The 16827-nt window shown below is 35.8% G+C and overlaps 1 protein-coding gene across 4 annotated transcripts in view; it reads right to left on the reverse strand.

The window, feature by feature from the left end:
- The window catches only part of foxp1b (forkhead box P1b), a 323816-nt gene that overhangs the window by 156380 nt on the left and 150609 nt on the right, over positions 1–16827 (reverse strand). Inside the window, exon 1 of one of the 4 annotated variants that reach the window (XM_062997545.1) lies at positions 8170–8202. The exons of the other annotated variants lie outside the window; for them this stretch is intronic. Coding sequence (XP_062853615.1) covers positions 8170–8181 — 12 coding nt within the window. The 5' untranslated portion in view covers positions 8182–8202. Of the gene's footprint in view, positions 1–8169; positions 8203–16827 lie in introns of those variants that run through there. 4 annotated transcript variants of the gene reach the window in all.

A 16827-nucleotide genomic window follows, 5' to 3' on the forward strand; every position in this document is an offset into this window, starting at 1 on the left:
TGTTTTAGTATTGTTGCTACTACTATTATTATTGTTGTTTTGTTGTTTTAGTATTGTTGCTACTACTATTATTATTGTTGTTTTGTTGTTTTAGTATTGTTGCTACTACTATTATTATTGTTGTTTTGTTGTTTTAGTATTGTTGCTACTATTATTATTGTTGTTTTGTTGTTTTAGTATTGTTGCTACTACTATTTTTATTGTTGTTTTGTTGTTTTAGTATTGTTGCTACTACTATTATTATTGTTGTTGTTTTGTTGTTTTTATTGTTGCTACTACTATTATTATTGTTGCTTTTATTGTTATTGTTGCTACTACTATTATTATTGTTGTTTTTATTGTTATTGTTGCTACTACTATTATTATTGTTGTTGTTTTTATTGTTATTGTTGCTACTACTATTATTATTGTTGTTGCTTTTATTGTTATTGTTGCTACTACTATTATTATTGTTGTTGTTTTGTTGTTGTTTTTATTGTTATTATTGCTACTACTATTATTATTGTTGTTTTGTTGTTTTAGTATTGTTGCTACTACTATTATTATTGTTGTTGCTTTTATTGTTATTGTTGCTACTACTATTATTATTGCTGTTGCTTTTATTGTTATTGTTGCTACTACTATTATTATTGTTTTGTTGTTTTTATTGTTGCTACTACTATTATTATTGTTGTTGCTTTTATTGTTATTGTTGCTACTACTATTATTATTGTTGTTGTTTTTATTGTTATTGTTGCTACTACTATTATTATTGTTTTTATTGTTGCTACTACTATTATTATTGTTGTTGCTTTTATTGTTATTGTTGCTACTACTATTATTATTGTTTTTATTGTTATTGTTGCTACTACTGTACTATTATTATTGTTGTTGCTTTTATTATTGTTGCTACTACTATTATTGTTGTTTTGTTGTTGTTTTTATTGTTATTGTTGCTACTACTATTATTATTGTTGTTGCTTTTATTATTGTTGCTACTACTATTATTGTTGTTTTGTTGTTGTTTTTATTGTTATTGTTGCTACTACTACTATTATTGTTGTTTTGTTGTTGTTTTTATTGTTATTGTTGACTATTATTAATATTATTGTTGTTGCTGTTAATTTTGCTACTACTCTTATTATTGTTAGTTTTAATATTTACACAATAGGTAAACAAGTGCTTTTGCAGAATAAAACATATTGCTCACCACCAGTATTAACATTATCTGCAATTATAGCCACGATAGCCTTTATGTTATCAGTGACTGTGTCATGCACAATTCTTACAAAACAGCCATTGCCAAGCACATTTTTAAAGGGGTCAAATATTTTGGCTTATCAGTGTGATTTAATAAAGCAGAATTGCAGGTCACATATAAATGCATTTTAAGAAGGAAGTTGCAGGCTGATTAATATCCGTTCATGAACCACATTTGGCTAGATTTTGGATATGCATTCATTCTGGTGTAAAAGCAGCTTTCCAGCCTTTGGATTGGCTGAAAATGTGAGTATAACGGTTGCTTTAAGAGAGCTCAGGTGTTGGACGTGTTGTGTGTTAAAAACGCTCTGAAGGTTGAATTTTGATTAATGTGACTGAAAGAGAACAGCTTTGACTTAAATGCTTCACATCAGTGGTAGCTCAGTGGTTAAGGTACTGGACTCGTAATCATAAAGTTGCCAGTTCAAATCTCACCATCACCAAGTTGCCAATGTTGGGCCCTTAAAGAAGGCCCTTAACCCACAATTGCTCAAACTGTATTCAGTGATAATTGTTAGTCGCCTTGGATAAAAGCGTCTGCTAAATGCCACAAATGTAAATGAATGGTTGATCAGAGGCAAGCAGAGTTAAGAAGCACCAGTTACATATACAATACACTAAAACAACACTAATTTAAATAGAACATAATATGACAAAATATATTAATAATATAATAGTATTATATATTATTAGTAGTAGTGTCTGATCCACTCATACCAGCACAACACACACTAACACACCACCACCATGTCATTGTCACTGCAGTGCTAAGAATGATCCATCACCTACATAATACCTGCTGTGGTGGTCCTGTGGGGGTCCTGACCATTGAAGAACAGGGTGAAAGCAGGCTAAAAAAAAGTATGTAGAGAAACAGATGGACTACAGTCAATAATTGTAGAACTACAAAGTGCTTCTATATGGTAAGTGGAGCTGATAAAATGGACAGTGAGTGTAGAAACAAGGAGGTGGTTTATATATATAAAATAAAAGAACATAATGTGACAGTGGTAGCCTAGTGGGTAGAGCTATCAATTGAAAGGTTGAGAGTTTGAATCCCAGCTCTGCCATGCAGCCACTGTTGGGCCCTTGAGCAAGGCCCTTAACCCTTCCGGCTCCAGGGGCGCCATACAATGGCTGACCCTGCACTCTGACCCCTGCTTCCAAACAAGCTGGTATATGTGAAAATTGAATTTTGTTGTACTGTACATCTGTAAATGTATAAAATGACTAATAATGGCATTCAATTCTATTTTTATATCAACTTTTAGTCCAATATTATCAACCCTGGATATCAGTTTAAGTATTGGTATCAAGTATTAAAATCTTAGTGCATAAATAAATAATCAAATATATATTTATATACATATATTTATATGCACGGCCATATCGGGGTATCCCTCTGCCTTCCTCGCCGCCTTCCATACGCCAACAGGACTCCTCAATAAAGGTAAATGTGATGTTAAATGTTCATTTATAATAATAATACATTTTATTTATATAGCGCTTTTCAAGATACTCAAAGACGCTTAAATTAATTAATTAATTAATTAATATTTAATTAAATTTAATTAATTATTTATCCATTGCATTACTTATTTATAATCATTTCTCATTGTTTTCTGTATTTAAAACTACATTTATTCTCTATAAAATGTATTTTTTGTTAATATTTTTGCCTTTCAGAACGCATTAATTGTATTTACTTTATTCCTTATGGGAATTATTGTTTTGGTTTTCGTATGTTTCGACTTTCGAACGGCCTTCTCGAACGGATTATCAACGTAACCGAGGTACCACTGTGTATATATATACTGTGTATATAAAGAAGAGGAAAACATTTCTTTCTTTGGAAGAATGCAGATGAAAATCTCTTTCCGTCTGGAAACAATCCCAGGTAGTTTTGAGACACTCTGAATGCACTAATACCAAAACAACACTGAGTGCCGTCTCATTCCCTCAGCTGCCTTCAACACCTAGCCCAAGTTTACAGTTCTACTCTTCACAGCTTCAAAACCTGTCCAGACAGTAAGACGAGATGCTTCATGCTCTTAATGGTACCAGCATGACAAGCATCATTTACATAGGGTCACATAAACACAATCAGACATACACAAAGCTAACATCATCAATGCAAATATGGGAAGTAGAACAATGGGGTAGGGAAAAGATCAGTACACACGGCTCACTCGCGTTATTGCACGCTGCTTCGTACTAGCTCCAGCATGCTACTTTTCCTTTGACTGACCGTTTGACCTGAAATCCATTAACAGTGTGGCATCGCAGCCTTTAGTAGAGCGACTTGGGCTGGTTTTCCCAGACAGCCGCAGGCATGTTTTTTTTTTTTTTTTACCTACCTGTCAAACAACTCATACGTGCATGACTGTAAACAGGATGTTAACCTACAGAGCAGCAAAGTCCCTCTATTCACCTTACGTACGTATTTATAGCCTGCATATCACCATAGCACGGAAAGCTTTTTGATTGCTAAACTTAATCATCAATCATTCTCGGATGCACCGACTGCAAACCTGAGATCTGTGCGACAGCTCTGGTTGCCAGGTTTCGAGAATTTGGAGTTAAAAAAAGAGCGCTGGGAAAAAGATATCACTTTAAAGATGGGGATATTGCTTGCCGCAATTAGCTGCGATGGCAGAAGGCAATATACCTAAATTGCGAAAGCCCAGTTTTCCATGGAGAAACGTAGTGATGGAGTATTCTGTGACATACCGCACATTTCCATCCTACAGAGAATAATTATTTCTTGCTGTTTCTACGTACAAGCGTTCTTAATGTTTAATTTCCATTGCATTGGTACGATTATGAATCAGATTGCCCATCAATTGGCCGAGCCAGCAAAGAAATTCACCCTGTAATAAAACTGTCATCTGTTCCTGGATAAAGACAGATGTTGCGAGTTGGCTGATAACGCAATTAAAGCGTTCAACGAGGAATTCTAGAGAAATTATTGAAATTGGAGGAAGCACTATCATTTTACCAATAAAGCAATTTAGGGCAATATGCAGTGTCATAACAGCGTTCTTTATCCCTGTTCTCGAGATATGCAATAAGTTGGGGAAGTTGGAGGCTTGTCATCTCGGTGCAATCGGACAACATTACCTAGAGTTCACGAACAGACATTTGAGGGGTGTGGCGGAGACAGAAAATAAGCGATGTCGCAAGATCTTGTTTTTAATCCGGCTTTTCCACTCATCTGTCTGTCATCAGTTTGTCACAATGGATGTTTTTTAGGTGGGTCTGTTTATACAGAACATTTCTACTATTCTCTCTGTACATTCAAACATGCAGTGTTACCCAGGTACACTCACAGACAGAGAAGTATTTATATTTATTTTATTTATTAATTTATTAGAATTTTAACGTCGTGTATTACACATTTTGGTTACATTCATGACAGGACAGGTAATCACTGGTTACACAAAATTCATCAATTCAAGTTTTAATGTCAATCACAATCATGAACTGTAAGAGAGTAAGATAGAAGTGTTTGAGACTGGAGGTAAAACAAGGGTACGTAGGGAGTGAGAATGTGGCTTCCTACAGTCTGTGTGTAATAGTGACCCCGACCCCGTTCAAAACACAAACAGGAGAGAAAACTCTGCAATCTTCTTGCATGCTAATTTACATTTACATTTTCGGCATTTAGCAGACGCTTTTATCCAAAGCAACTTACAGTATTGTGACATTATATAGTCTAAGCAATTAAGGGTTAAGGGCCTTGCTCAAGGGCCCAACAGTGGGAACTTGGCAAGGGTGGGGCTTGAACGGCAACCTTCTGATTACTAGTCCAGTACCTTAACCACTAAGCTACAACTGCCTGCTAACTAAGTCTAAAGGGAAGACAGTGCTAATTGGAACAGCAACCACAGTCGGCCAAACAGCTACTCGATCCACCAATCACATGATACGCAGCTAAAGTATCAATGCTTATCTCCCAATGCTAAGCTAGAAAAGGGCAAGAGAGAGAGTGTATGAGAAAAGAGTAGGTTCAAAGGGAGTCAATTGAGGAAGTCAACTCAGAAAAAGAATCAGTCAAAATGATTGATTTTCTTTATATGAAAGTAAGCGCTAAGTAAATGTTTATTTATGAGGATTTTAACGTCATGTTTTACATGCTTTGGTTACATTCATGACAGTACAGGTAGTTACTGGTTACACAAAATTCATCAATTCTAGTTTGATGTCAAACACAGTCATGGACAATTTTGTATCTCCAATTCACCTTACTTTCATGTCTTTGGACTGTGGGAGGAAACCGGAGCTCCCGGAGAAACCCACACAGACACGAGGAGAACATGCAAAGTCCACACAGTAAGGACTCAGACTGCTTCACTTGGGAATCCAACCCAAGATCTTTATACTACCGACCCACCGTGCCGCCCAACATAGAAGTGGTACAATGTACAATTTACTAGTCGCTGCAATGGTACCCAACATGATACATATAAGTACCTTCTTACAATACAATACAGGAGGTCCTCTTCTTACGTCGGAGATCCGTTCCTACGGACGCGACGTAACGCGATTTTCGCCGTAAGCCGGAACCCACCTCCATAAGCATCTACGTCATTCACATGGAGCACATACACAGTACAGTAATGAAGTGAAACAGTAAAAATATTCGTATTCGTCCGCTCCGCTCGCCAACTAGTTCCCGTGTGAACTTTGTTTTTACGTCTCAAACGGCATACATCGGAATGACGGAACAAGTCTTTCTTAATAAATTTATAGGAGATGGCGACGTAACCGCGAAACGTTGTATGTCGAGTTCGCCGTAACCCGAGGACTTACTGTATACATATGGCCACCCATGTGGACCCAGCTCCACGATGTCATTGTGCCAACAGTTTAGGAAAGGCCCTTTCCTGAGCCAGCATGACTGTACAATTGTGCCCAAAGCAAGGTCCATAAAAAATGTTTTGTACAAAGCCCTGACCTTACAACTATGGGAACAACTCTGGGATGAATTGGAACTTGGATTGCAAGCCAACAAATGTTATATATCCAACTAAGCAGGCACAAAATCCTACAGACACACTCCACAATCTTTTTCCTTCACATAAGAGTGGGGACTAACATAGCCAAATGTAGGGAATGTAGCATCTTCTTATCAATGGCTATGGTTCTGGAATATGATGTCCATCAAGGTCATGATCAGATGTCAACATCTTTTTGACCACAGAGTTTAGGAGACAGGTGTCACTCATATACTCTAAATTACCTTCTAAGCTCCTCAGTCTTAACCATTTAGCATAATTTGATTAATGTGGGTGGCTAAGCAATCTATTGCACTAGCACACCACTGCTGAGATCTGGCTTTGAATCTCAGTGGATCGATAGACAGACAGACAGACAGACAGACAGACAGACAGACAGACTGATCTGTCTGTAACAAGTGACTGATACAGGGTTTATTAAACTTTTTTTTCCAAGTGACCCACATTTTGTCCATGAACTTTTACACAACCCAGGCAACACAAACAACACATCTTACTCTGTTAATCTTAATCTGTTATGCTCTACAATCTGGTCCCACTGTGGTTTACAAGACGTAACATAAAGGCCTTCACAATGGTGTGTTCACATCCAAGTTTATTTGCCTGTTAAAATTCAGACATTTAATTATTATTTTTCTCTGCGACCCATTTTTTGGGATTGCGACCCAGCTAAGGGTCTCGACCCAGGGTTTAAAACATTCTGCCTTGATATATATTAGCACCCTGTCCAGAGTGTCTTGCAGAGAGTCTTGCAGAGAGTCACGCTATGCCCTCTGTGAATTTTGCAAATGCCTTTATCAGCCAGCAGAGGTCACATCTGCAGCAGCAAGAAGGAGCCAGTCAACCTCTTTTGTCTCACGGCCAAAAATGCCTATTAGACAACAGGCCAGGTTGAGGGCACATGTGATACCCACCATCCTTCACCCCTCACCTCCTCTTCCTCTATGTTTGTACTTCATCTGCTGAGCGTTCTCCAGAAGGTGATGTGTACTCTTTTGCATAATGTAAGATGTGCGCCACACCAGTCTATTTCTATCTCAAAGTGTTGGGGGTTAAAAACAAGCAACAAGCAATGTCCATGGCAGCTGCACTCATCCACGAGAGAGAAAGGAAAAAAGGCAAGAAAAAAAAAAAGGACCTGGCTTGACAGATCTAATTCTGAAGGATTTACCCATTTACCCTTTTATTCATCTATGTTTTAGGGTATTTATATTATATGATGGGCCCAGAAGACACAAAAAGAAGAATATTTGTGACAGAGCCTCAAATTTTATTAAAAGAAAGCCGTGATGTGGCAAGACGCAAGCATGAAATATTCAACAGCTGTATAAGAGTGATTATTCGTACGCACTCCATAAGCACAAGTCAACGAACAGTTTGCTCGAGCATGCAAGCGATTAAAAATGTACTAGCAGAAATGCTCATAAATCATCAAACGGCTTCATAACAGATGCCACACAGACAATAAAAACATTCCTCAGCACTCTCGTATCCTCTGTGATGGGCAGTACTTTTACCTTATTAAAAGCAATTACAAATGATTTTGTTTGCACTAAGAATAATCAGGTTTAAGATTTGAATCCATGATCAGCCTTCAAAAAACAACTTCCTTCTCGCTGCAGAGTTTGCAGAGACATTCTGTTGCAAAAGCATCAAAAATAATGAAGATTAAAAACAGTAACACACCACAAAAAAGCGTGCTGGTACATAGGATTATACAGGTTTTTTACTCAGATCATCCTCACTTCCTCATCAAAAGGTAAAAAACTAAAACCACAAGTTCTCTCCTATCTTGAAGGTGCGTGTGACAAAAGACGCTTACCAGCTTCTAAAGGGCCCTCAAGAACAAACAAAGTGAGATCTGGTTCTGTTTCCTACCATATTCACTACAATAATTATCCCATAATATTACCTCGGTGTCCATCAAGCCGGCGTCCCATCTACTCCTGAGGGGCTATTTTAAGGAAGCCTATGGAAGATGACGGGTTTCTGATCCACCTGATGTCTGGTGGTATCTCTGGCAACATGCACATGTGGTCGGGTAAGGATGTGCGCACTGTGAAGGGGGAATTCCAGTCACTGACACTTTTACACAGCTGCAGAGTAAAATCAAAGTAAAGGCGTCTGGATAGCACGAAATGATAGAACGTTTGTAAAACAGAGAGACAAAAATAACATGTTTTATTCTTTATTGTTCAATTAAAACAAATAATTATGATTATTTTCAAGCAAAATGATAGAATAATCTTTGCTACATGAATGATTAATTGAAAAATAAATAAAAAAGGTTCGCAAAATGAAAGATAAAATAGATACCAGTTAGATAAGCATGAAAAGGTTGAGACAAAGAAATCACATACATGTAGATTGGAAAATTATTATCACTATTATTATGTTTGTTATTTTTTATTGTAACATATATTTTCCACTATTCTGGGTGTGCATTGTTTCTTTCTCTATAAAGATTAACACTGCTCAACCTTGCTGAGGAAAACAAAAATCAAGCGGATGACCTTAACGTCTTCAAATATTCTAAAATTAATTGTATTTTTTTACAATTTCAAACTATTAAAGAGTAAATACCAAATTCTCCTCAATGGTTATCTGTTAACTAACAAGCTTTAAGTCAATCAAAACACAAAAAAAGAAAAACGAGCAGTATAAACTTCGTAACGTAATCCCAATTTGTAACCTGGTGCATCTTGGAGTTTGAACTCAAATGTGTCTGTTTGAGTTGGTCATCTTCTAGACCTTCATCAGTGGTCACAGGACGCTACCCATGGGGCACTGTTGGCTGGATATATTTTTGGTTGGTGGACTATTTTCAGTCCAGCAGGGACAGTGAGGAGTTTAAAAACTCCATCAGCGCTGCTGTGTCTGATCCACCCATACCAGCACAACAGACACTAACACAGTCCTGACTATTGAGGAACAGCATGAGAGAGGGCTAACAAAGCATGCAGAGTAACAGATGGACTACAGTCAGTAATTGTAGAACTACAAAGTGCTTCTATATGGTAAGTGGAGCTGATAAAATGGACAGTGAGTGTAGAAACAAGGAGGTGGTCATAATGTTATAACTGATCAGTGTATATTTTACACTATTCTGGGTGTGCATTGTTTCTTTCTCTATAAAGATTAACCACGCTTAACCCCGCTGAGGAAAACAAAGACCAAACAACGTTAATGTCCTCAATATGTTCTAGAATTAACTGTATTTTTTAAATATTTTTAAATATTACAAATTCAAACTATTAAAGACTAAATAACAGATTCACAATGATGCGTGTGGTGAGGTGTTCAATAAAAAAAAATACTTAATTTCAACAGTATAATCCTAATGTAATCCCAATTTCTAGACTTGTGAGTCAGGCTAAATTTGCATCCTGGGGCTTGAACTTAAATGTGTCTGTTAATAATCTGAAGAGAACTACACCTATGAATCAAATCAAGAACACTGCACTGCTGAATACATTAAGCTGCTTTCACACGCTAAGCATTTTGCACTTCGTTCACCACGAGACTGGCCACATATTGCTGCTTAGTGCAGCGTTTAAGCTTTTCATAGATACACAGAAAAACACTTCTGCTGGTTGTGCCACTGAGTGGCAAACTTGAAAACAGTACACAATATTGACTGTTAGTTTTGTCAGTTTTACACTGATCAGCCATAACATTAAAACCACCTCCTTGTTTCTACACTCACTGTCCATTTTATCAGCTCCACTTACCATACACAAGCACTTTGTAGTTCTACAATTACTGACTGTAGTCCATCTGTTTCTCTGCATACCTTTTTAGCCTGCTTTCACCCTGTTCTTTAATGGTCAGGACCCCCACAGGACCCCCACAGAGCAGGTATTATTTAGGTGGTGGATCATTCTCAGCACTGCAGTGACAATGACATGGTGGTGGTGTGTTAATGTGTGTTGTGCTGGTATGAGTGGATCAGACACAGCAGCGCTACTGGAGTTTTTAAATACCGTGTCCACTCACTGTCCACTCTATTAGACACTCCTACCTAGTTGGTCCACCTTGTAGATGTAAAGTCAGAGACGATCGCTGATCTACTGCTGCTGTTTGAGTTGGTCATCTTCTAGACCTTCATCAGTGGTCACAGGATACTGCCCAAAGGGCTCTGTTGGCTGAATATTTTTGGTTGGTGGACTATTCTCAGTCCAGCAGGGACAGTGAGGTGTTTAAAAACTCATCCACTCATACCAGCACAACACACACTAACACACCACCACCATGTCAGTGTTACTGCAGTCCTGAGAATGATCCACCACCTAAATAATACCTGCTCTGTAGTGGTCCTGGGAGAGTCCTGACCATTGAAGAACAGCATGAAAGGGGGCTAACAAAGCATGTAGACTAACAGATGGACTAGTAGAACTACAAAGTGCTCCTATATGGTAAGTGGAGCTGATAAAATGGACAGTCAGTGTAGAAACAAGGAGGTGATTTTAATGGTATGGCTGATCAGTGTAAGTGTGAATTAAATCATATTGAAGAGCTATTAAGCCAAGACAAGTGATTCCAGAATGAGAAAACCCGTGCTCCATGTTTCCCTGCTCACTAGTCACCAGTAAAACAGTACGATTCTGATTTTCTCTGCCGTGTGCTTCACTTCTGACTTTGCCATATAAACAATTTGTTAAATTGGCGGCACTTTGAAAAGGTCAGCGGCAAACTGGGGCAAAGTTAAAACAGATTAAACTCTAAGTGCAGAGACAAGCCTTAAAAACAGAGCAACAGAGCGGTAAAAGTGAGCAATGTACGTCGCCTAAGATGGCGCAGTGGCAAGGTTAGCAGCACCGGTGCACTCAGTAGGAAACGATGGAACAGCCAGTGCAAAAGCGGTTTTGCTGCGCAGCATGTAAACGCAGCCAAAGTAAAACAATCTGAAGCCTCAAACACTAAAACACTTGTACTGAAAGCCAAAAATTCCTTGATATACATAAATGACAGTAGGGATTTGATTTTCTAATTTGGATGTTTAAATGAAACTTATGGTCTACTTCCCCCCAATTTAACTAGTATGGCAAGATAAATTCCCCCGTCAGGGTCGAGATGATCAAACAGATTACAATTATTTTATCCTCCGTCTTTATTAATGAGCACTGTCTTTCTTAGTTATGCTCCCTAACAAGAACAGATGACATGCCAACCTCTAGGATTGTTTTTTTTCCCTCTGTGTACTCAAAGGATTTGTACCTTACTGGTTTATACATTTAGAGGATTCATTTTTGACTGAGCTGTTTAAAGCCTAAAAAAGCTTCTGGGTTTCAAAAAAGATCACATTTGTTCATTAAATTGTCAAACATGACCTATTAATCACCTGGTATCCCCTAGAAAGTAGCGAATGAGTAGCATTTAAAAAGCCAAAAGCTAAAAGAGAGAGAGAGAGAGAGAGAGAGAGAGAGAGAGAGAGAGAGAGAGAGATGATAAATATTTCTAAAGGCTTTACTCTGATCATTCATGTATGTAAACTGTATTTTTCATTATATATATATATATTATTATTATATTCATCATATATATAACTGGCTGTGCCTGAGGGAGATAGAACTGAATAAGGGTTCACCTCCTTCCACTGTAACAGCATTATGAGGTAATTCTCTATATCCAGGCAAAGGTGCAGTTGTGCCTTCACGAGTGTCAAAAAAAGGCAAGTGCTAGTCTGCAGTCAGTGTGGATGTTCTGCAACTGGTGTACTGCATAGGAAAAAATATCCATAGAAAAAAAGAAACCCCCCCCCAAAAAAAAGATGACTTTAATAAATGCACTAAACTTGTAAAATGCTAAAATCATATACAATTCTGATTTGTACATTTATTACTGTATTTATTACAGGTATAAAGTTATTCCAACATTTTCTGAACAATAGGGAGCAGTACACATCAGCAATGGCTGTTACTTATTCCTGGAGATCAATCTCCATCCCAGGACCTAGTCATCTCTCTTGATGACTCCCAGATCAGACCATTTGATAATGTAAGAAGCCTTGGTGTTGTCCTGGATAACCAGCTGACCTTCTCTCCTCATGTAGCCAACATAACAGGATCATGCCAATTCCTCCTCTACAACATCAAGAAGATTTGGCCATTTTTCTCAGATTCTTGTGCAGTCACTTGTAATCTCACGGCTAGACTACTGCAACTCCCTGCTGGCAGGTGCTCTTATGTCCACTATTAAACCCTTGCAGCTCATTCAAAATGCAGCTGCCCGTCTGGTTCTTAACCAGCCCAAACACTGCCACATCACCCCACTGCTGCGTTCTCTTCACTGGCTTCCTGTAGCTGCACGCATTCAGTTTAATTCAGTTGCCGCAAGTTACCTCCGAGGTCTAATCAAACCCCGCTCTGTACCACGCAACCACTGAGCCACTAGTCTCGCCTGACTTGATCCTCCACCCAGGACTCGAGGAAGACAAGCATCTAGGCTCTTCTCTGTAATTGCACCCAAGTGGTGGAACGAACCTCCTCTGTCTGTCCGAACACCTGAGTCTCTTGCTGTCTTAAAAAGACGATTAAAAACCTTCATCACCTATTTACCAAGCACTTAAGCTGACTCATACTTACTTACTCACATACTTACTAAAGCTCTTATTGTTATTCATTTCTTGCAAAAAAAAAACACTAACAGGGTTTCAGCAGATTTGTGTTCTTGTACTGTTGTTTACTTAAACTAGAGTAAGGAAATGTTTACTATGGGAGCACTTCTGTAAATCGCTCTGGATAAAAGCGTCTGCTAAATATCGAAAATGTAAATGTAAATGTAAATGTAAATGTAAACGTAAATGTAAAATTTGATACAAGTCTTTCACATCACTGTGGAGGAAGTTAGCCCACTGTTCTTTGCAGAGCTGCTTTAGAAAACAGAAATTGACAGGCATGAACCGATTGTTTCAGATCTTACCACAACACTTTGACTAGGCCACTTCAAAAGTGTACCTTTGTTTACTGTCAGCCATTCAGATAAAAAAAAAAAGGGCTGTGAATAATTAATGAATTGCAAAACCTATAAACTGTGTGTCGGATTAGTTTGTGGACAGATGACCTTACTTTCTCCTAAAAAAATACAAACCAATAATGAATAATTAGAATAATAATAATAAATGAAAAAAAATAAATTAAAAAAGCGGTGCAGGTTTTAATGCAGCAAGGCATGCCCACCACCTAGGAATCACCCTATAAATCTATCCATCCATCCATCCATCCATCCATCCATCCATCTCTCGCTGTCTGTCAGTCATCTATCTATCTGTCTGTCTGTCTGTTTTAACCTTTGAAAAAAAGGTTGAAAAAAATACATAAATGAATAGATAAATAAATAAATCAGCCTATCGTGAGTGAATTCTCTGATCTGAAATGATTTAGCATGACATGCAATAACAGAATGAACTGGAAAGTGGGATAGTAATCTTTTACCATCTTTTTAAAAAATACAACCAGATTAATGACTTGCAGTAAATATATATTTTGGTATATATTTATGAGACAATGTTTTTCTCCACAGCTCTCCATGTCCCTTACGTTTATCAAACTTCACAATGTCTGCTGTTTTATCCGGGCGAATCGGAACCCGCCTCTGGCAGAGAACAAAAACAAAGTCAACGGGAATTAAGTTTCAGTGCAACTGTTTACTCAACTGTGGCCCAAAGTTATTGAAATTTTATCCGTGGTTTTGTGAGATGACGAGCAAAATGAATTCAGCCTGGCTGTAATTTCCAAATGCCAACAACACACGCACTTTTTACACCACACTACTGGGCTTGAGCAATCTGATGGACAGGAAAGAGAAAACTTGACAGCCAAAAAGTTTAGCTTAGTATTGAGCTGCAGTGTCATTTTAATATTTGGGGGAACAATTGTTACATGTTAAAGTTACATTGTACTTAATATTAAAGTTGGACCGTATGTGAAGGGCAGTTGTAGCCTAGTGGTTAAGGTACTGGACTAGTAATCTAAGGGCCACTGTTGGGCCCTTGAGCAAGGCCCTTTACCCTCAATTGCTTATGTCAAGTTCACAATACACAACTTTTCAAGTCGTCAGATCGCTGTACAGTTCACACTACACAACTGGATCTCTTGTAAAAGGGAGTCTTTACAGTCATTTTGTATTTCACACTACACGACTGATCAGCAATAGGGGGTCACACACTACACGATCTATCACCGGGAGGAATCGCAGGCGAGTCTATCTGGTCTCCCAAACTACGTTTCGTCACGAAAACACATACGAGAAGTGACAAGGGGTTTAGTGATACCATGTCCAAAAATGCATGCCAACAATAAGCGAGCGATCAAAGTTTGTTTGTGCGCTGATGTGCAGCGTAAAAGCAAGTAGGAGAAATAAATGAATCTGAGTGGATTGGGCTACGCGACCAGCAGGGATTGTCTGTTCTGTAGTGAGTTATTTTTTGCAATGCAGCGTTTGTATTATGGTTTGGCGTGGATGATAAGTCACAAATATTGTAAAGCTTGTGCGTGTGCCAATGTATTGATAGAAACTATATTATGCCCCTGTTCCATGTTTTTACACTCCTCCCCCGGGTTTCCCCTCACCAAGTATCTTATCACTCGCATCCTGCTCGCAATGCCTTTCACACTATACTTTATGAGTCGGCAACAGGTCCAGATATTTAGCATGCTAGATATTTTTCTGGAGTCGCTGAGCGCTCGGTGAGCCGCTCGGATCGAGTTGTTGAACAGTTCACACATAGCGAACGAGAGCCGAGCTTCGATCCCAAGCGAACGCCGAGTTGCCTCAGAGGTGCCACATCTAGTGGTGTCCAGTCGGCGAGCGAAAATCAGGGCAAAAATCGAGTAGTGTGAACTAGGCATTAGATAATATACTGTCACAGTACTGTAAGTCGCTTTGGATAAAAGCGTTTGCTAAATGCTGAAAATGTTAATGTAAATGAAATTTAAATGTAAAAAACAAACAGTGATTTGTAAATCCATGTTGAGTTCAATTTAAAACAAAACAGTGCAAAAACAATATATTTAATAGTTTACTTAATCATCCTTATTATTATTATTATTATTATTATTAGTATTGTTATTTATTTTTATGTAGTACACTCGTTCTAAAATTGGCACATTATTATTATTATTATTATTATTATTATTATTTATTTATTTATTTATTTATTTAGTTATTTATTTAGTACACTCATTCTAAAATTGGCACATTATTTATTATTATTATTATTTATTTATTTAGTACACTCATTCTAAAATTGGCACATTATTTATTATTATTATTATTAATTAATTAATTTATTTATTTAATACACTCATTCTAAAATTGGCACATTATTTATTATTATTATTATTATTATTATTATTATTATTATTATTATTATTATTATTTTATTGTTATTATTATTATTATATTATTATTATTATTATTATTATTATTATTATTTAGTACACTCATTCTAAAATTGGCACATTATTTTTTATTATTATTATTATACTATTATTATTATCATTATTTATTTATTTATTTAGTACACTCATTCTAAAATTGGCACATTATTTTATTATTATTATTATGTTATTATTATTATTATATTATTATTATTTTCTTATTATTATTATTTATTTAGTACACTCATTCTAAAATTGGCACATTATTTTATTATTATTATTATGTTATTGTTATTATTATTATTATTATTATGTTGTTATTATTATTATTTATTTAGTACACTGATTCTAAAATTGGCACATTATTTTTTTATTATTATTATTATATTATTATTATTATCATCATTATTTATTTATTCATTTATTTATTTATTTATTTAGTACACTCATTCTAAAATTGGCACATTATTTTTTTTATTATTATTATTATTATATTATTATTATTTTCTTCTTATTATTATTTATTTAGTACACTCATTCTAAAATTGGCACATTATTTTATTATTATTATTATGTTATTGTTATTATTATTATTATTATGTTGTTATTATTATTATTTATTTAGTACACTGATTCTAAAATTGGCACATTATTTTTTTTTTATTATTATTATATTATTATTATTATTATCATTATTTATTTATTTATTCATTTATTTATTTATTTATTTATTTAGTACACTCATTCTAAAATTGGCACATTATTTTTTTTATTATTATTATTATTATATTATTATTATTATTTTCTTATTATTATTATTTATTTAGTACACTCATTCTAAAATTGGCACATTATTTTATTATTATTATTATGTTATTGTTATTATTATTATTATTATTATGTTGTTATTATTATTATTATTATTATTTATTTAGTAAACTGATTCTAAAATTGGCACATTATTTTTTTATTATTATTATTATATTATTATTATTATTATCATTATTTATTTATTCATTTATTTATTTATTTATTTATTTAGTACACTCATTCTAAAATTGGCACATTATTTTTTTTATTATTATTATTATATTAGTATGATTTTCTTATTATTATTATTTATTTAGTACACTCATTCTAAAATCGGCACATTAAAAGGAACAATTCTGAAAATGAAAACACAGTAACGG

Source organism: Trichomycterus rosablanca, chromosome 6, assembly GCF_030014385.1.
Source record: "Trichomycterus rosablanca isolate fTriRos1 chromosome 6, fTriRos1.hap1, whole genome shotgun sequence".
NCBI classification, from domain to species: Eukaryota; Metazoa; Chordata; class Actinopteri; order Siluriformes; family Trichomycteridae; genus Trichomycterus; species Trichomycterus rosablanca.